The 17,548-nt window shown below is 36.8% G+C and overlaps 1 protein-coding gene across 1 annotated transcript in view; it reads right to left on the reverse strand.

The window, feature by feature from the left end:
- Positions 1-17,548, reverse strand: part of LOC109439701 (cytochrome P450 3A12) — a 49,593-nt gene that overhangs the window by 17,097 nt on the left and 14,948 nt on the right. Inside the window, exons 6-8 of the mRNA XM_074328515.1 lie at positions 15,653-15,741; positions 14,026-14,174; positions 6-133 (exon numbers count right to left, since the gene is read on the reverse strand). Of these exons, the coding sequence (XP_074184616.1) occupies positions 6-133; positions 14,026-14,174; positions 15,653-15,741 (366 nt within the window). The remainder of the gene's footprint in view (positions 1-5; positions 134-14,025; positions 14,175-15,652; positions 15,742-17,548) is intronic.

Consider the following 17,548-nt stretch of genomic DNA (forward strand, 5'->3'; position numbering starts at 1 on the left):
TTTACCTTTTGTTTGTCATGGAGCCGACTTTCTTTCATCCGTTTTATGGATTTTGTGAAAAAATCAGTAACATATTTTGGAAATATGAAGATATTTAATGCTTCAAAAACTGGGATAAGGAATGGAAAGAGTGCTGTAGGGAAAAAGGAAAGCACAATGAAAATACAAAATATACCTGAAGCGATTGTAGTTTTCTCTACCAATCAGAAGAGTAAAACACACCAGGCTTCTCACCAGGAGCCATTCCTTCCATGACCTTTTCTTAGACTTCCAAGTCCATGGCTAGGCAAGTGGAAGTCCAACCATAAGGGCCTTCTCTATAGCAGTGAGATCACTGGCAACTTCCACATCTTTGGATGTGGAAAGAACAGGATTAAATTCATGGACCTCTTAGCCCTTTATCTATTGGACTAAAATGACTTTGGATAAACTAGACCATAGTATACTACTTTAATTAATAGTTCTGTTCAAGAAATAGTTGGGATAGAAATAATACAGTGTATGACTTTCAACCATAATGGAATGAAATTAGAAATCAATAACAGAAAGAAAATCAGGAAATTTGCAAATATGTAGAAATTAAACAATACCCTCCTATATAACAAATGGGTCTTAGAAGAAATCAAAAGGACAATTAGGAATTACTTTGAGATGAATGAAAATGAAGACATGACATACCAAAATTCATGGACGTAGCAAAAGCAGTTATCAGAGAGAAATTTATGGGTACAAATGTCTATATTAACAACAACAACAACAACAACAAAGATCTCAAATCCATAACCACACTTTTCCCTTAATACACTGAATAAAAAGAGAGAGAGAATAAAAAGAGCAAATGAAGCCTGGAGCAAGCAAAAGCAAAGAAATAAAGATGAGAGAAGAAACTAATAAAATAAAGAATAAAAGACAATACAGAAAACCAATGAAATAAAAACCTGATTCTTTGAAAACATTTAGCTAAACTAATCAAAAAAAGGAGAGAAGATTTCAAATTACTAGATCAGAAACGAAAGAGGGATAGGAATGGTGGCAGCGAGGCAGACTTCTTGAGTTCTCCTCCGGATCTTACCACAAAGGGAACATCTATAAGCCATCAAAGGATTCTCTGCTCATCACACAGAACAGCTAAGAGACTCGTACGAGGATTACTTGAAGGTGGGCAAATTGGGCGAGCAGGGGAAGAGAGAAGGGAGCGGAGTGGAGACACGGCCGGCATCCATGGCTGCAGAGATGCACGGGATCCCAGGATGGAACAGAGACCACAGAAGCCAGGAAGTGGGCTCTTTCCCTGTGTCCCACAGCCAATTTCTCCTGCCAAGAGGGCAGCATATCCAGCATTTGAAGCAGTAACCTCAGCTGAAACCTCCAGCTGGGCCCTAGGTGGGACAAAGGACATAAACGCCGTACCTGGGTCCCTCCCCCCACTCTCCAATTCTACCCCCGCCCTCCCAGAGACTTAAGCTGGCCCCTGAACTGAGGAGTAGCGTCAGATTACAGAGGAGCCATAGTGCTGTGGTTCTCGGAAGACTGGCTGACCCAGGAAAGAGGCTGGGAAGAGTGTGATTTTGCTGGGCTAGGAGAGAAGAGACTCCTCCACTCCCACCCCACTTTTTCTGGCCTGCAGGAAGAGTGTGACACTGCTGGGCTGGGAGAGAGAAGAACCTTCCATCCCCAGCCCCCACCCTTTCTGGCCTGCCTAGGGCAGGGCAATTACAACTGTGGAGACACTCCCAGAGATCAGCAGTAGGTGGCAGACACAGCTCTGGGCTTTCAGCAGCTCAGAAATCTCCCGCCCGTCAAATACACACACACACACACACACACACACACAAGAAGTGCCCTAAGTCTCAGGAGAACTGGGCACAGGTCTGGTGGTACGACTCTCAGTGCACACATGTGCAGGCAAGAGCAGAAATTCACTGACTTTGTAGAAACTACCATCCAGACCCCTTAGCGCCACTCATCTAAATCGGCAGTCCCAACGTCCCTCTGGGCACCAGGTGACTGGCTCGCCCTGCACAATAAGCAGAGGACTCTTGGGCACAGCAGTGGACAACCTGGAGATTACTTGGTGGGTTTAAGCAAAGACTGGCACTGCTTTTTTTTGTTTTATTTTGTTTTTATATCTTTGACATCTTTGTCTGTGTTGAGTGTGGGTTATCGGTTGTTTTTACATGTGAATGTATTTGGATTTTTCTTTGTTGTTGTTGTTGTTGTTATGCTTGGTGATTTGCTTTGTTTTGAAATTGCGCTACCAGGGTCCAGCTTAAGAGGCACAAGAATCAACACACCCAGAGACCAACTCCAGACCAAACCAGAATACTACTGGGTTTGACCTACAATTGACACACCAAGAGGGAATTCTCTACAGGCACAAGAGCACGTAGAGGCCAAACCTCATTTAGCGGTCAACCCTCATGCAGCAGAAGAACATCCTGCTGTGGGCAGAGCCAAGTCTCACAACTAGTCATCCTAGGAGTCAATCCCACCTACTCACAAGCTAAAAACAAAGATCAACTTTAACAGGACATTCTACACAACACAAGAGTCACCTTTGGAGCACACGTAGAGGAGAAGAAGGAAGTGGTGCAAGTCAAATATAAAGGACACATACTACATAAGATAACCCAGCAAAAACGAAGAATCCCTAAGGGATCTACCTAATATATCAAAGCAAACACAGAGAGTCAGCCAGAATGAAGAAACGAAGAAACATGTCCCAACTAAAAGATGTAAGAAACCTCCAGAATTGGAACCAAATGAAATAGAGATAACCAACCTATCAGAGACAGAGTTCAGAACACTGATGATAAGAATATTTAAGGAGTTTAGTGATGACATAAAGAAGGACAGAGAAATCATAATGAACATCTAGTTAGAACTAAAGAATACAATAACTGAAATAAAGAACACACTTGAAGTAATTGCTAGCAGGTTAGATGAAGCAGAGGATCAAATCATCAACTTAGAAGACAAGTTAGCAGAGATCACCCAAACGGAACAACAAAAAGAAAAAAGAATTAAAAAAATGAAGATGGTTTAAGAGACCGCTGGGATAATATCAAGCATACAACATGTGCATCATAGGAATACCAGAAAGTGAAGAGAGGAAGCAAGGGATTGAGAACATATTTGAAGTAATAATGTCCGAAAACTTCCCTAACCTGATGAAGGAAACCAGCATACAAGCCCAGGAAGTGCAGAGAGTTCCAACCAGGATAAACCCAAACAGGTCCACACCAAGACACATTATAGTTAAAATGGCAAAGGTTAAAGACAAAGAGAGAATCTAAAAGCAGCAAGAGAAAGACAGAGGATTACATAAAAGGGAACTCCTCTAAGACTATCAAATGACTTTTCTACAGAAACATTGAAGGCCAGGAGGGAGTGGCAGGAGATACTCAAAGTGATGGAAAACAAAAGCCTACAACCAAGATTGCTTTATCCAGCAAGGCTATCATTTAAAATTGAGAGATAAAGAGCTTCCCAGAAAAGAATAAGCTAAAGGAATTTATTACCACCAAGCCAGCATTGCAAGAAATACTAAAATGACTTCTGTAAATAGAAGCAAGATGAAAACAATATAACTACAAATTTAAAAAATGGCAATAACTATGTACCTATCAATAATCACTTTAAATATAAACGGATTAAATGCTCCAATCAAGAGACATAGGGTGGCTGAGGGGATAAGAAAGCAAGACCCTTGTATATGCTATATACAAGAGACTCACCTCAGATCAAAAGACACACACAGGCTGAAAGTGAAGGGTTGGAATAAGTAATTTCACGCAAATGGAAATGAGAAAAAAGCTGGAGTTGCAATACTTATATCTGACAAAACAGACTTTAAAGTGAAGAATATATTAAAAGTCAAACATGGGCAATATATAATAATAAAGTGATCGATCCGACAAAGGACATAACCCTAGTAAACATCTATGCACCCAACATAGGAGCACCTAAATATATAAAACAGATATTGACTGACATAAAGACAGAGATCAACAGTAACACTATCCATAGTAGGGGACGTCAACACACCTCTGACAACAAGGGACAGGTCTTCCAGACAGAAAATCAATATGGAAACAACAGCCTTAAATGACACATTGGACCACTTGGATTTAATCGATATTTTCAGAGCATTTCACCCCAAAGCTGCAGAATACATGTTCTTCTCAAGAGCACATGGAACATTTTCCAAGATAGACCACATGTTAGGCCACAAAACAAGTCTTGATAAATTTAAGAAAATTGAAATCATACCAATTGTCTTCTCTGACCACAGTGCTATGAAATTAGAAATGAACTACAGGGAAAAAACTGAAAGACACACCAATTCATGGAGGCTGAATAACATGTTACTAAATAATGAATAGGTCAACCATGACATCAAGGAAGATATCTCGAGACAAACGAAAATGAAAACATGATGACCCAAAATCTATGGGATGCAGCAAAAGCAGTCCTAAGAGGGAAATTCATAGCATTGCAGGCCTACCTAAAGAAACAAGAAAAACCACTAATCAACAGTTTATCTTCACACCTAAGGGATCTGGAAAAAGAATGGCAAAATAAGCCCAAAGGGAGTACAAGGAAGGAGATAATGAAGATCAGAGAGGAAATAAATGAAATAGAAACCAGAAAAACAATACAAAAGATAAATGTTGGTTCTTAGAAAAGATAAACAAAATCGACAAACCTTTAGCCAGACTCATTTAAAAAGAGACAGAGAGGACCCAAATTAATAAAATCAGAAATGAAAGAGGAGAAGAGACAACAGACACCGCAGAAATACAAAAAAAATTTAAGAAATTACTATGAGCAACTATATGCTAACAAATTTGACAATCTGGAAGAAATGGATAATTTTCTAGAGGCATACAACCTTCCAAGGCTAACTCAAGAAGAAACAGAAAACCTGAATAGACTGATTACCACCAAGGAAATTGAATCAGTAATCAACAATCTCCCAACAAACAAAAGCCCTGGACCAGATGGCTTTATAGGTAAATTTGACAAAATGTTCAAAAAAGAATTATCACCTATTCTCCTAAAGTTCTTCCAAAAAATCCAGAGGGAGGGAAGGCTCCCAAACAGTTTTTATTAAGCCACTATCACCCTGATCCCAAAATCAGACAGACACCACAAAAAAAGAAAACTACAGGCTGATATCTCTAATGAACATAGATGTAAAAATCCTCAACAATATATTAGTGAACAGAATTCAGCAATACATTAAAAAGATCATACACCATGATCAAGTGGGATTCATCCCTGGTATGCAAGGGTGGCTCAACATCCACAAATCAATTAATGTGATACACCACATTAACAAAATGAAAAATAAAAATCACATGATCATACCAATAGATGCAGGAAAAGCATTTGACAAAATGCAGCAGCCATTTATGATAAAAACCCTTAAAAAAGTGGGAATAGGGGGATCATATCTCAACATAATAAAGGCCATATATGATAAACCCCACAGCTAACATCATACTCAATGGGGAAAAGCTGAAACCATTCCCCTTAAGATCAGGAACAAGGCAAGGTTGCCCACTTTCTCTACTTCTATTCAACACAGTGCTGGAAGTTCTAGCTACAGCAATCAGACAAGAAAAAGAAATAAAAGGCATCCAAATAGGTAAGGAGGAAGTAAAATTGTCATTATATGCAGATGACATGATCCTATATATACAGAACCGTAAAGACTCCACCATGAAACTATTAGAGCTGATAGATGAATTTAGTAAAGTAGCAGGATACAAAGTTAATATTCAGAAATCAGTTGCATTTGTATATACCAATAATAAAACACCAGGAGAAATTAAGAAAACAATCTCATTTACAATTGCTTCAAAGACTATAAAATACCTGGGAATTAATTCAACCAAAGAAGTAAAAGATCTATACTCAGAAAATTATAAGACACTGAAGAAAGAAATGAAAGAAGATACAATTAGATAGAAACACATACCACGTTCATGGATAGGAAGAATTAATATAGTTAAAATGTCCATACTGCCTAAGGCAATATACATATTCAACGCAATTCCTATCAAACTACCAATGATGTTTTTCACAGAAATAGAACATATAATCCTAAAATTTATATGGGACCATAAAAGACCCCGGATAGCCTCAGAAATCTTGAGAAATAAGAACAAAGTGGGAGGCATAATTATACCTGACATCAAATTATACTACAAGGCTCCAGTAATCAAAACAGCATGGTACTGGCATAAAAACAGACACATAGATCAATGGAACAGAATAGAGAGTCCAGAAATAAATCCATGCCTATATGGCCATTTAATCTACGACAATGGAAGCAAGAATGTACAGTGGGGTAAAGATAGTCTATTCAATAAATGGTGCTGGGAAACCTGGACAGACACATGCAAAAAAATGAAGCTGGACCACCTCCTTACACCATATACAAAAATAAATTCAAAATGGCTTAAAGACTTAAATGTAAGATCTGAAACTATAAAATTCCTAGAAGAAAATATAGGAAGAAATTTCACACACATTACCCGGAGTAAGATTTTTACTGATATATCCCCTCAGGCAAGGGAAGTAAGAGAAAAAATAAACATGTGGGATTACATCAAACTAAAAAGTTTTTTCACAGCAAAGGAAACCATCAATAAAACAAAAAGGGATCCTACTGAATGGGAAAAGATATTTGCCAATGATATATCCAATAAGGGGTTAATATCACAAATTTATAAAAAACTCACTCAACTCAACTCCAAAAAACAAACAACCCAATTAAAAAATGGGCAGAGGACATGAAGAGACATTTTTCTAAAAAGGACATACAGATGGCAAACAGACATATGAAAAAATGCTCATCCTCATTAACCATTAGAAAAATGTAAATAAAAACCACAATGAGATACCACCTCATCCTAGTCAAAATGGCTATCATCAATAAATCAACAAACAACAAGTGCTGGCGCAGATGTGGAGAAAAGGGAACGCTGGTGCACTGTTGGTTGAATGCAGATTGGTGCAGCCACTATGGAAAACAGTTTGGAGGTATCTCAAAAATCTGAAAATGGAACTACATTATGATCCAGCAATTCTACTCCTAGGTATCTATCTGGAGAAATCCAAAACTCTGATTAAATAAAATGTATGCACCCCTATGTTTATTGCAGCACCATACACAATAGCCAAGATACGGAAAAAACTGAAATGCCCATCAGTAGAGGACTGGATTAGGAAACTGTGGTACATTTATACAATGGAGTATTACGCAGTTATAAAGAAGAATGAAATCTTACCATTTGCAACAACATGGATGGACCTAGAAAACATTATGTTAAGTGAAATAAGTCAGACAGAGAAAGACAAATACCATATGATCTCACTTATATGTGGAATCTAAAGAAAAGAATAAATGAATGAACTAATCAGAAACAGTCTCAGAGACATAGAGGAAAAACTGAGGGTTGCTAGGTGGGGGGGAGATAAAGAGATAGGTGTAGGAATTAGAAAGTACAATCAGTAACCACAAGATTGCCATGGGGATACGAAAGTCAATTTGGGGAATGTAATCAATAATGCTGTAAAGATTTTGTAGGGTATCCGATGGACACTTGTCTCATTAGGGAGACCACCTCAGGGAAGATGTAGACGCCTGATCACTGCACTGTACACCTGAAGCTGAAGCTGAACAATAATGAACGTCAACTATAATTTTATATATACACGAAGTGGAGTACAGCATTAGGAATAATGGAAATGTAATGGCTGTGTGCGATGTCAGAGGGATAGTGGATGGGGGGGCGGGGGGTTGACACAGTGTGAGGGATATAAATAATAAATGTCTAACTATTAGTTTGTTTTGTGCACCTGAAACTAATAAAAACATGTGTTTTGAGATAAAATAAAAATTTTAAGGTACAAAAAAATGAAAATAAAATAAAAGTAAAGAAAGAAAGAAGTGGAAGAAATGTGGGAAAAAATGAAAGAGGGAAGATTATAACTGACATTAAAAAATAAAAGGAATATTATGAACAATTGTATATCAATGAATTATGTAACTTAGATGAAAAGCACAAATTCCTAAAAAGCCACAAACTATAGAAACTGACTAAGATAAAAAATAGACAATCTGAATAGACCTATAACCGGAAAAAAGATTCAATTAGTAATCATGAAATTACCCACAAAGAAAAGCTCAGGTCCAGATGGCTTCAATGGTGAATTCCACTAAATATTTGAAGAAGAATGAACACCAATTTTCCACAAACACTTCTAAACCATAGAAGAGGAGGGAACTCTTCCAAACTCATTCTACAAGGATGGTATTACCCTGATACTAAAACCTGAAAAGATATCACAGGAAAAGAACATTACAAACCATCATATCTTATGAATATGGATGCACACATCCTCAACAAAATACTAGCAAACTCAATCTAGAAACATATAAAAAGAAGTATACACCATAATCAGGTGGTGTTTCTCCCAGGAATTCAGGGTGTGTAATGTACTATACCAATAGAATAAAAAACAGAAACCACGTGTTCATCTCAATAGATGCAAAAAAATCATTTGACAAAATCCAACACCTTTTTGCAACAGAAACACTCAACAACCTAGGAATAGAAGGGAATTTTTTCAGCCTGATAAAGAGTATCTATGAAAAACCCGTAGCTAACACCATACTTAATAGTGAAAATCTGGATGCTTTCCCCTAAGTTTAGTAACAAGATAGGGATGCCTCTCTCACCACTTCTATTCAACATTGTACTAGAAGTTCTAGCCAGGGGAAGTAGATTAGAAAAAGAAATAGGTAAAAGGTATTGATATAGGAAATGAAGAAAAACGATCTCTATTATCAATAGTATGATCTTGTATATAGACAATCCTAAGAAATCCACTAAAAACCTATTAGAACTAATAAACAAGTAGGGTTTCATGATACAAGATCAATGTATAAAGTCAATTGTATTTCTATAAACTGCAGTAGACAATTCAAAAGTTAAATTACGAAAATAGTTCCATCTGTATTCTGCCACAAGAAAAGATGAAATAGTGCCATTTGCAACAACATGGATGGATCTTGAGATTATTATGTTAAGCAAAATAAGTGAAACATAAAAAGTCGAGAACCATATGTTTCACTTATATGTGGTATATAAAACTGCAAACAACAAAAGAACAAGACAAACAAATGACAAAACAAAAACTCATAGACACAGACAATAGTTTAGTGGTTGCCAGACGGTAAGGTAGATGAGGGTAAAAGGGATCAAATATATCTTGAAAGAGAACTGACTCTGGGTGGTGAACACACAATGTGATATATAGATTATGTATTACAAAACTGTACACCTAAAACCTGTGTAACTTTACTAATAATTGTCACCCCAATAATCTTTAATTAAAGAAAACTCAAAAATAGTTCCATTTGCAATAACATCAAGAAGATGATAAATAAACTTAATAAAAGTGCAAAATTTATACTCTGAAAACTACAAAACATTGTTAAAATAAATTAAAATAGATCAAAAGTAAATAGAAAACCATCCATGTTTATGGCACAGAAAATTTAATATTGTCAAGATGGCAAGACTTCAGAAATCAATCTATAGGTTTAATGCATTCCCTATCAAAATATTACCTGAGTTTGTTTTTTTTTGTATACATTTACAACAAGTTCAATTAAAAAACCTTATGAAATTGAAGGGGACCCAGAATAATCAAAATCAATCAGAAAAAAAGATTAAAGTTGTAAAACTCACACTTCCCAATTTCAAAACTCACCACAAAGCTATAATAATCAAGGCAGTGTGGTACTGGCTTAAGGACAGATATACAAACCAATAGAATAGAATTTCGAGTGCAAAATAAACCCATGTGTCTAAGGTCAAGCGAATTTTTTAAACTTAAGTTTATTTTTCAATTACAGTTGAGATAAGTATTATATTTGTTTCAGGTGTACAATATACATTAGACATTTACATACAAAGTCTGACAAGTAAATTCGTGAACTCATCCTGGGAAAAGTGCTACATACCTCATTGCTGAGTATCACTAAGGATACCTTCAAAGAACTCCCCTTGGGAAGCTATGCACTGATGCTGCCAGAGCCTAGTCCACCCTTCAAAGCAATTTTGGAACTCTTTTTCTGGAATGACCATCAGAGCTGTTGTTATATTTCCCTTGATGTCCTGAATGTCATAAAAATGTCTTCCTTTCAATATTTTCGTTATCTTCGGGTAAAGAAAGAAGTCATTGGTGGATAGATCAGGTGACTAGGGAGGGTGTTCAAATACAGCTATTTGTTTACTGGCTAAAAACTCCCCCACAGACAGCGCTATTTGAGGTGGTGCATTGTCATGATGCAAGAGCCATGAATTGTTGCGAAAAGTTCAGGTCTTTTCATCTAATTTTTTCATGCAGCCTTTCTAGCACTTCCAATGAGTAAGCTTGGTTAACTGTCCAGTTGATAGAAATTCATAATTAATAATCCCTCTGATATAAAAAAAAGTCAGCAACATCATTTTGACTCTTGATTTGGACTGACAGAACTTTTTTGGTCATGGAGAATTGGCTGACTTCCATTGTGCACTTTGATGCTTTGTTTCAGGGTCGTGTTGGTACACCCATGTTTCATCACTGGAGATAACACAGCCCAAAACATCGTCTTGCCTCTCCAAAAGGTCTTGGCAAACTTCGACTCTCCTTTGCATTTATTCATCAGTGAGCTCCTTCAGGACCATTTTTGCACACACCTTCCTCATACCAAGATTTTCAGTTAAGATTTTCCTAACTGTTTATCGCTGTTTACTTGGTCTGCTATACTTCTCACAGTCAGCCGACGATTTTGATGCACAATTTGATGAATTTCTGTTCATTATGGCCACCCTGACCTCTTTTCATCAGTGGCATGTTCTCTCACTTCAGAAAAACTTTAATCCATTTGTACACTGCCGTTTTCTTCATGGCATTATCTCCATAAACTTGGACTAACGTGTCCCTGATTTCACTTCCACTCTTGACAAGTTTAACAAGAAATTTAAGGTTTGTTCATTGCTCTAATTCAAGCTCAGACATTCTTGGGATGGCACACAAAGACACGTGACAATAATAATGAACGCCACTCAGCAAGATACCGTCACATATCGACAGGAGCACAGCTGTGAGACACTGATATACTAAGGTTATGAAACCTTACGGAGCTATTTGTACAGTGCTGCCAATGTGAGCGCATGGTGGTAAGTTCACGAACTTAATTGTCAGGCCTCGTATACCTTATGATCACCCCTATAAGTCTAGTACCCATCTAACGTCATATATAATTATTACAATACTATTTACTGTATTTTCTATGCTATAGTATACATCCAATGACTATTTCTTTTGTTACTGGCAATTTGTACTTAATCTCTTTCAACATTTTCACCCATTCCCCCAGCATGCTTTCTATCTGGCAACCATCAATTTGTTCTCTGTATCTATGAGTTTGTTTCTGTTTTATTGGTTTGTTTATTTTGTTTTTTAGATTTCACATATAAGTGGAATCATATGATATCTGTCTTTCTCTGTCTGACTTATTTCACGTAACATAATACTACCTAGGTCCATCCATGTTGTGGCAAATAGTAAGATTCATTCTTTTTTACAGACAAATAATAGTCCATTGTATATATGTATCACATCTTCTTAATCCAGTTGTCTATTGATGAACACTTAGGTGCTTCCATATCTTGGCTATTGTATATAACGTTTCAATGAACATAGAAATGCATATATCTTTTCAAATTTATGTTTTGGAGTTCTTCAGATAAATACCCAGAAGTGGGATTGCTGGGTCATATGGTAGCTTAATTTTAATTTTGTGAGGAGCCTCCATACTGTTTTCCATAGTGGCTGCACCAATTTACAATTTCACCAACAGTGCACACGGGTTCCCTTTTTTCCACATCCTCACCAACACTTGTTTGTCGATTTATTGGTGATAGACATTCTGACAGGTGTGAGGTGACATCTCATTGTGGTTTTAATTTGCATTCCTATGATGATTAGTGATGCTGAGCATTCTTTCACATGTCTAAGGGTCATGTCCTCTTTGGAGAAATGTCTATTCAGCTTAAGGTCAACTGAATTTTGAGAAGGATTCTAAGACCATTCAATGGGGGAAATCATACTGGGACAGCTGGATAGCCACATGCAAAAGAATGAAGTTGGACTCTTACCTAACACGACATATGAAAATAAAATAAAAATGGATCAAATAACTAAACATAAAAGCAAAAACTATATACTCTGAGAAGAAAATCAAGGGGTAAATATTAATGACATATTTGGCAACTGATTTTAGACATGACACACGCAGAAAGTGAAAAATACATAAATTGTACATCATTAAAGTTAAAATTTTTGTACTTCAAAGAACACTATTGAGAAAGAGAAAAGACCCCTACCGGGAGAAAAATTCTCAAATCATATATTTGATAAAGAAATTTTATCTAGAATATATAAAGAACTCATACAACTTAACAATGAAAAGATAAACAATCCAATTGTAAATGGGTAAAGAATTTGAACAGACATTTACCTAAAGAAGATATAAAGATGGCCAACAGACATATAAATAGTTGCTCAGCCTCATTATCCATTAGGGGAATGTAAATCAAAACCACTATGAGATACCACTTGATACCCACTAGAATGGCCATAATCAAAAAGATAGAAAATGTTGACCAAGTGTTGGTGAGGATGTGGAGGAATTGGAACTTTCATACATAAGAGGTGGAGATGTAAAATGGTATAGTTATGGTGGAAAAAAGTTTAGCAGTTCCTTAATAAGGTAAATGCAGATTAATACATAATTCAGCAATGCCGTCCTTGAGTGGTAGAATCAAAACCAAAAGAAATTAAAAAGAATTGAACAGGTATTCAAACAATAACTTGTACGTAAATGTTCATAGCAACACTATTCACAATAGCTAAAATGTGGAAACAACCCAAATGTCCATCAACTGATGAATGGATAAACAAAATGCAGAATGTCCAAACAATGGAACATTATTTGGCCACAATAAGAAATGAAGTACTGTTAAATACTACAACATGAATGAGCCTTGAAAACATTATGCTAAATGAAAGAAGCCAGCCACAAAGACCACATATTATGTGACTCCATCTATATTAAGTCTAGCGTAGGCAAATCTATAGAGACAGAAAGTAGATTAGTGGTTGCTTAGGGAGTGGGAGCTGAAAGTGAAAGGGTACAGGGTTTCTAAGTTGATAAAAATGTTCTAACAATTAATATTGTGATGGCTGAACATATTTTTGAACATAGTAAAACCATTTTTTCAGTTTTATTGAGTTATAATTGACATACAGTTCTGAATATGTTTAAGATGTATACAGCATAATGACTTGACATACATATATTGCAAAACAATTACCACAGTAAGTTTAGTTAATATAAATAACCTCATAGAGATACAAAATATTTTTCTCCCTTGTTATGGCAACTTTTAGAATGTACATTCTCATTTATCCTATAACTGAAAGTTCGTACCTATTGACCAACTTCATCCAATTCCTGCACCTTCAACCCCTGCATCTGATAACCAAAAATCATTTCTTGTTTTTCTATGAGTTTGTGTATTCTTTTAGATTTCACATGTAAGTGAGATCATACAGTATTTGTCTTCTCTGTCTGATTTATTTCACTTAGCATAATGCCCTCAAGATCCACCCATGTTGTCTCAAATGGGAGGATTTCCTTCCTTTTTTGGTTGAATATTATTCTATTGTGTGCGTTTGTATGAATGTATATCACGTTATCTTTATCCATTTACCTGTTGATGGACACTAGGTTGTGAAAGTGATTGAACTGTACATTTGAAATGGATGAATTATATAGTATATGACATATCTCAGTAAAGCTTTTGTAGAAAGAGGGAGAGAGCAAGGTGGAGGAGGTAGGGAGGAAGGGAGAGAGCGAGGAAGGAAGGAAGAAAAATATAGTAGTCCACATACTTATTGAGAGAATGAGTGGATCCAGGAAATGAAATTTTAACAGCAATTTGATGTTTTGCACAAAGGGATCTTGTGGGTTGTTGAGGGAATCGATGTTCACTCCAAATGATGTGCTGGTGATCACATCCATGCTGTAGGCGCCAAAGATGCTGCATAAAGACAGACATGGGAAGTTAACATCAGCACCTCTTTGCTTTCCTTATCCAACAGCTGCAGCAAGAAGAGCATGTAAGAGCATATGCTCAGGCAGACAGGTAAAGAGCCACATGCTGTCAAAACCATCGGCTGGACCATCTGAAGAGTCTATGCTCTTGCCACACTCACACATGAGGTGTTTATCGTGTGGCACTGATGTAGCTGGCCCTGTGCTGGGGGTGATGGGGTCACTACGACAAGTTACACCCCTTGTGAGCTCAAGGAGATCAGTCACATGAGGATGGAGACCATAATCAAATGACAGTAGTGTGTTTTGAGTGCGGGCAATAGTAGCTGCTCTGTGTTTGAGGGGGACAAAGGGTAGAAAAAGTAACTCTTCCTCGTGGAGTCAAAAAAGGCGACATTGATCTGGGTCTTGTGTCACCACAGAGTCTATGCTGAGCTGATTCCTCTTCAGCACATTACAGAGCAACAGCACCCTGGTCTGAGTTGCCAGGAATGTCATCCTTCCTTTTCTACACCCCGCTAAGGCTCCTGAAAGACCCGCTCTCAACTCCAGTGAGCTGAGGTTCCCCTGAAGGCAGACTCATTTCTGTATAAATGTAAGAATTAAGAATGCTCCTAGTTTATATATAGTTTAAAATATATATAGTTTAAAATATATATAGTTTAAAATATATATAGTTTAAAATATATATAGTTTAAAATATATATAGTTTAAAATATATATATATATATATAATTCCATATATATATATATATATATATATATATATATATATATATATATATATAAAATTCATTTCCAAAATTGATTTGGGGGAATCCCATAAGTAATGGTCATCTGATCAGTTATCACTTATCCCAGATCAGCCCCAGTTTACACCTATTATTCCTGCATAACTTAAAAGTATCTTAGTTTAGACGACAAATGATATGGTCACCCTACCCATCATAGTCTATACAGGACCTTCTCTGTTTTGAGACTGAAGAAAGGAGAAGTGGTGATAAGATTCAATATGTAGTATTTTGCTAGTATACTCAGAAAATCAGGAAGTGGTCTTTAAGTTGTTATAAGTTCCACATTGTGACTTTCCTACCCTCCCCACCACCTGCCAGCGTGTACCAAGTGTCTTCCCTGCCACTATTCCATACACTCTACACTCAAAACTTGGGTACAGTTATGTTTCTTCTTTCTAAACTATGTACTTTTGTTTTTTGGAATATCCAAAGTGACACTTAAGCAGATATATTAATCCTGGCTCACGTATACAGGAGATTTATCCTCCTGGCCGTTTTGCCTTTAGGGGTAAGCTATTTCTTCTTGGGTGGCCTGTTGGATTTATAACACTACACACCTGCTTCTGTTTGGTCATGAGAGGAAGTCCACAGTGGGTATTTCAGCTCTGTGGTGGAAGCTGGAGGGTCTCGGGGCAGAGCTCAGAATCCCAGCAGCTGCACTCATACTTACTCTTTTAGGGTGATGGGCTTGCCTTTCTCTGCTTCCTTCCTTAGGTTTCTCACCAACACATCTCCATACTGGCCAATGATAGGGAACATCTAGATGCAAAGTACAATACCACCTGAAGATAAATCTAAGACTCCAGTCCTAGAAGGACCTGGCTTTCACAAGGTTACAGCAGTAAGTGAGATTTTATAATGAATTTTTTCCTCTATTTTTAAAATTTTCAATTACAGTTGACATACAATATTATATTAGTTTCAAGTGTACAAAATAGTCATTAGACATTTATGTGACTTATGAAGTGATCACTCTGATTAATCTAGTACCTATCTGACATTATACTTAGTTATTATAATATTACTAACTATATTCCTTATGCTATACCCTACGTCCCCATGACTACTTTGTAACAACCAACTGGTACTTCTTAATCCCTTCCCCTTTTTCATCATCCCCAACCTCCCTCCCATCTGGGAACCATCAAAATATTCTCTGTATTTATAAGTGTTTCTATTTTGTTTGTTTATTTATTTTTTGCTTTAGAGTCCACACAGTAGTGAAATCATTTGTCATTTTTCTTTCTCTGTTTGACTTACTCCACTCAGCACAATGCCCTCTATATCCATCCATGTTGTTGCAGATGGCAAGATTTCATTCTTTTATATGGCTGAGTAATATTTCATTGTACACAACATGCACCACCTTTTTATCAATTCATCCATTGGTGTACACCCAGATTGCCTCCATATCTTGGCTGCTGTACATAATGCTAGTTACTTTGAAGTAGTATTTTGGGTATCTTCAGATAGATAACCAAAAGTAAAATTACTGGGTCCTCTATGTCACTTGTTCTCTAACATTTATTTTAAAGCCTATTTTGTCTGGAGTTAAGTATTGCTACCCCAGTTGTTTTTATTTGTTTGTTTGTTTCCATTTTCATGAACTGTCTTTTTCCATTTCTTTACTTTCAGTCTGCATCTGTCCTTTGATCTGAAGTAAGCCTTTTATAGGCATCATGTGCAAGGGTTTGTTTTTTTTAATTAAAGTTTATTGGGGTGACAATTGTTAATAAAGTTACATGGGTTCCAGGTGTACAATTCTGTAATACATCATCTATTGTTTTCTTATCCATTCAGCCACCCTATGTGTTTTGATTGGAATATTTAATCCATTTACATTGAAAGTAATTGTTGATAGATATGTAGTTATTGTAATTTTATTATTCATGTTATGATCTTTTTTTCTTCTTTTAAAAGATATCCCTTTAACATTTCTTGCAATACTGGTCTGGTGCTGATGAACTCCTGTAGTAGTTTTTTCTTATCTGGGAAGCTCTTTATTTGTCCTTTGATTCTAAATGATAGCTTTGCTGAGTAGAGTAACCTTGGTTGTAAGTTCCTGCTTTTCATCAGTTTGAATTTTTTTTAATTTAATTTTTATTTTTTTATTGGTGAATATTGGGGAATAGTATGTTTGTGCAGGGCCTATCAGCTCCAAGTCATTGTCCTTCAATCTATTTGTGGAGGGTGCAGCTCAACTCCAAGTTCAGTCACCATTTTCGATCTTAGTTGCAGAGGGTGCAGCCTATCATCCCATGTGGGAATTGAACCAACAACCTTGTTGTTGAGAGCTTGCGCTCTAAACAACTGAGCCATCTGGCCGCCCCTCTAGAAGCTCAGCAGCAGCTTGTTGACTTCAATCTAGTTGTGGAGGGAACAGCTCACTGGCCCATGTGGGAATTGAACAGTCAACCCTGTTGTTCAGAGCTCACGCCCTAACCAAGTGAGCCATCCTGCTGCCCCTCAGTTTGAATATTTCTTGCCAACCCCTTTTTGGCCTGCAAAGTTTCTGTTGAGAAATCAGCTGACAGTCTTATGGGAGCTTCCCTGTAGGTAACTAACT

The sequence above is a fragment of the Rhinolophus sinicus genome, linkage group LG03 (assembly GCF_036562045.2).
Source record: "Rhinolophus sinicus isolate RSC01 linkage group LG03, ASM3656204v1, whole genome shotgun sequence".
NCBI lineage: Eukaryota > Metazoa > Chordata > Mammalia > Chiroptera > Rhinolophidae > Rhinolophus > Rhinolophus sinicus.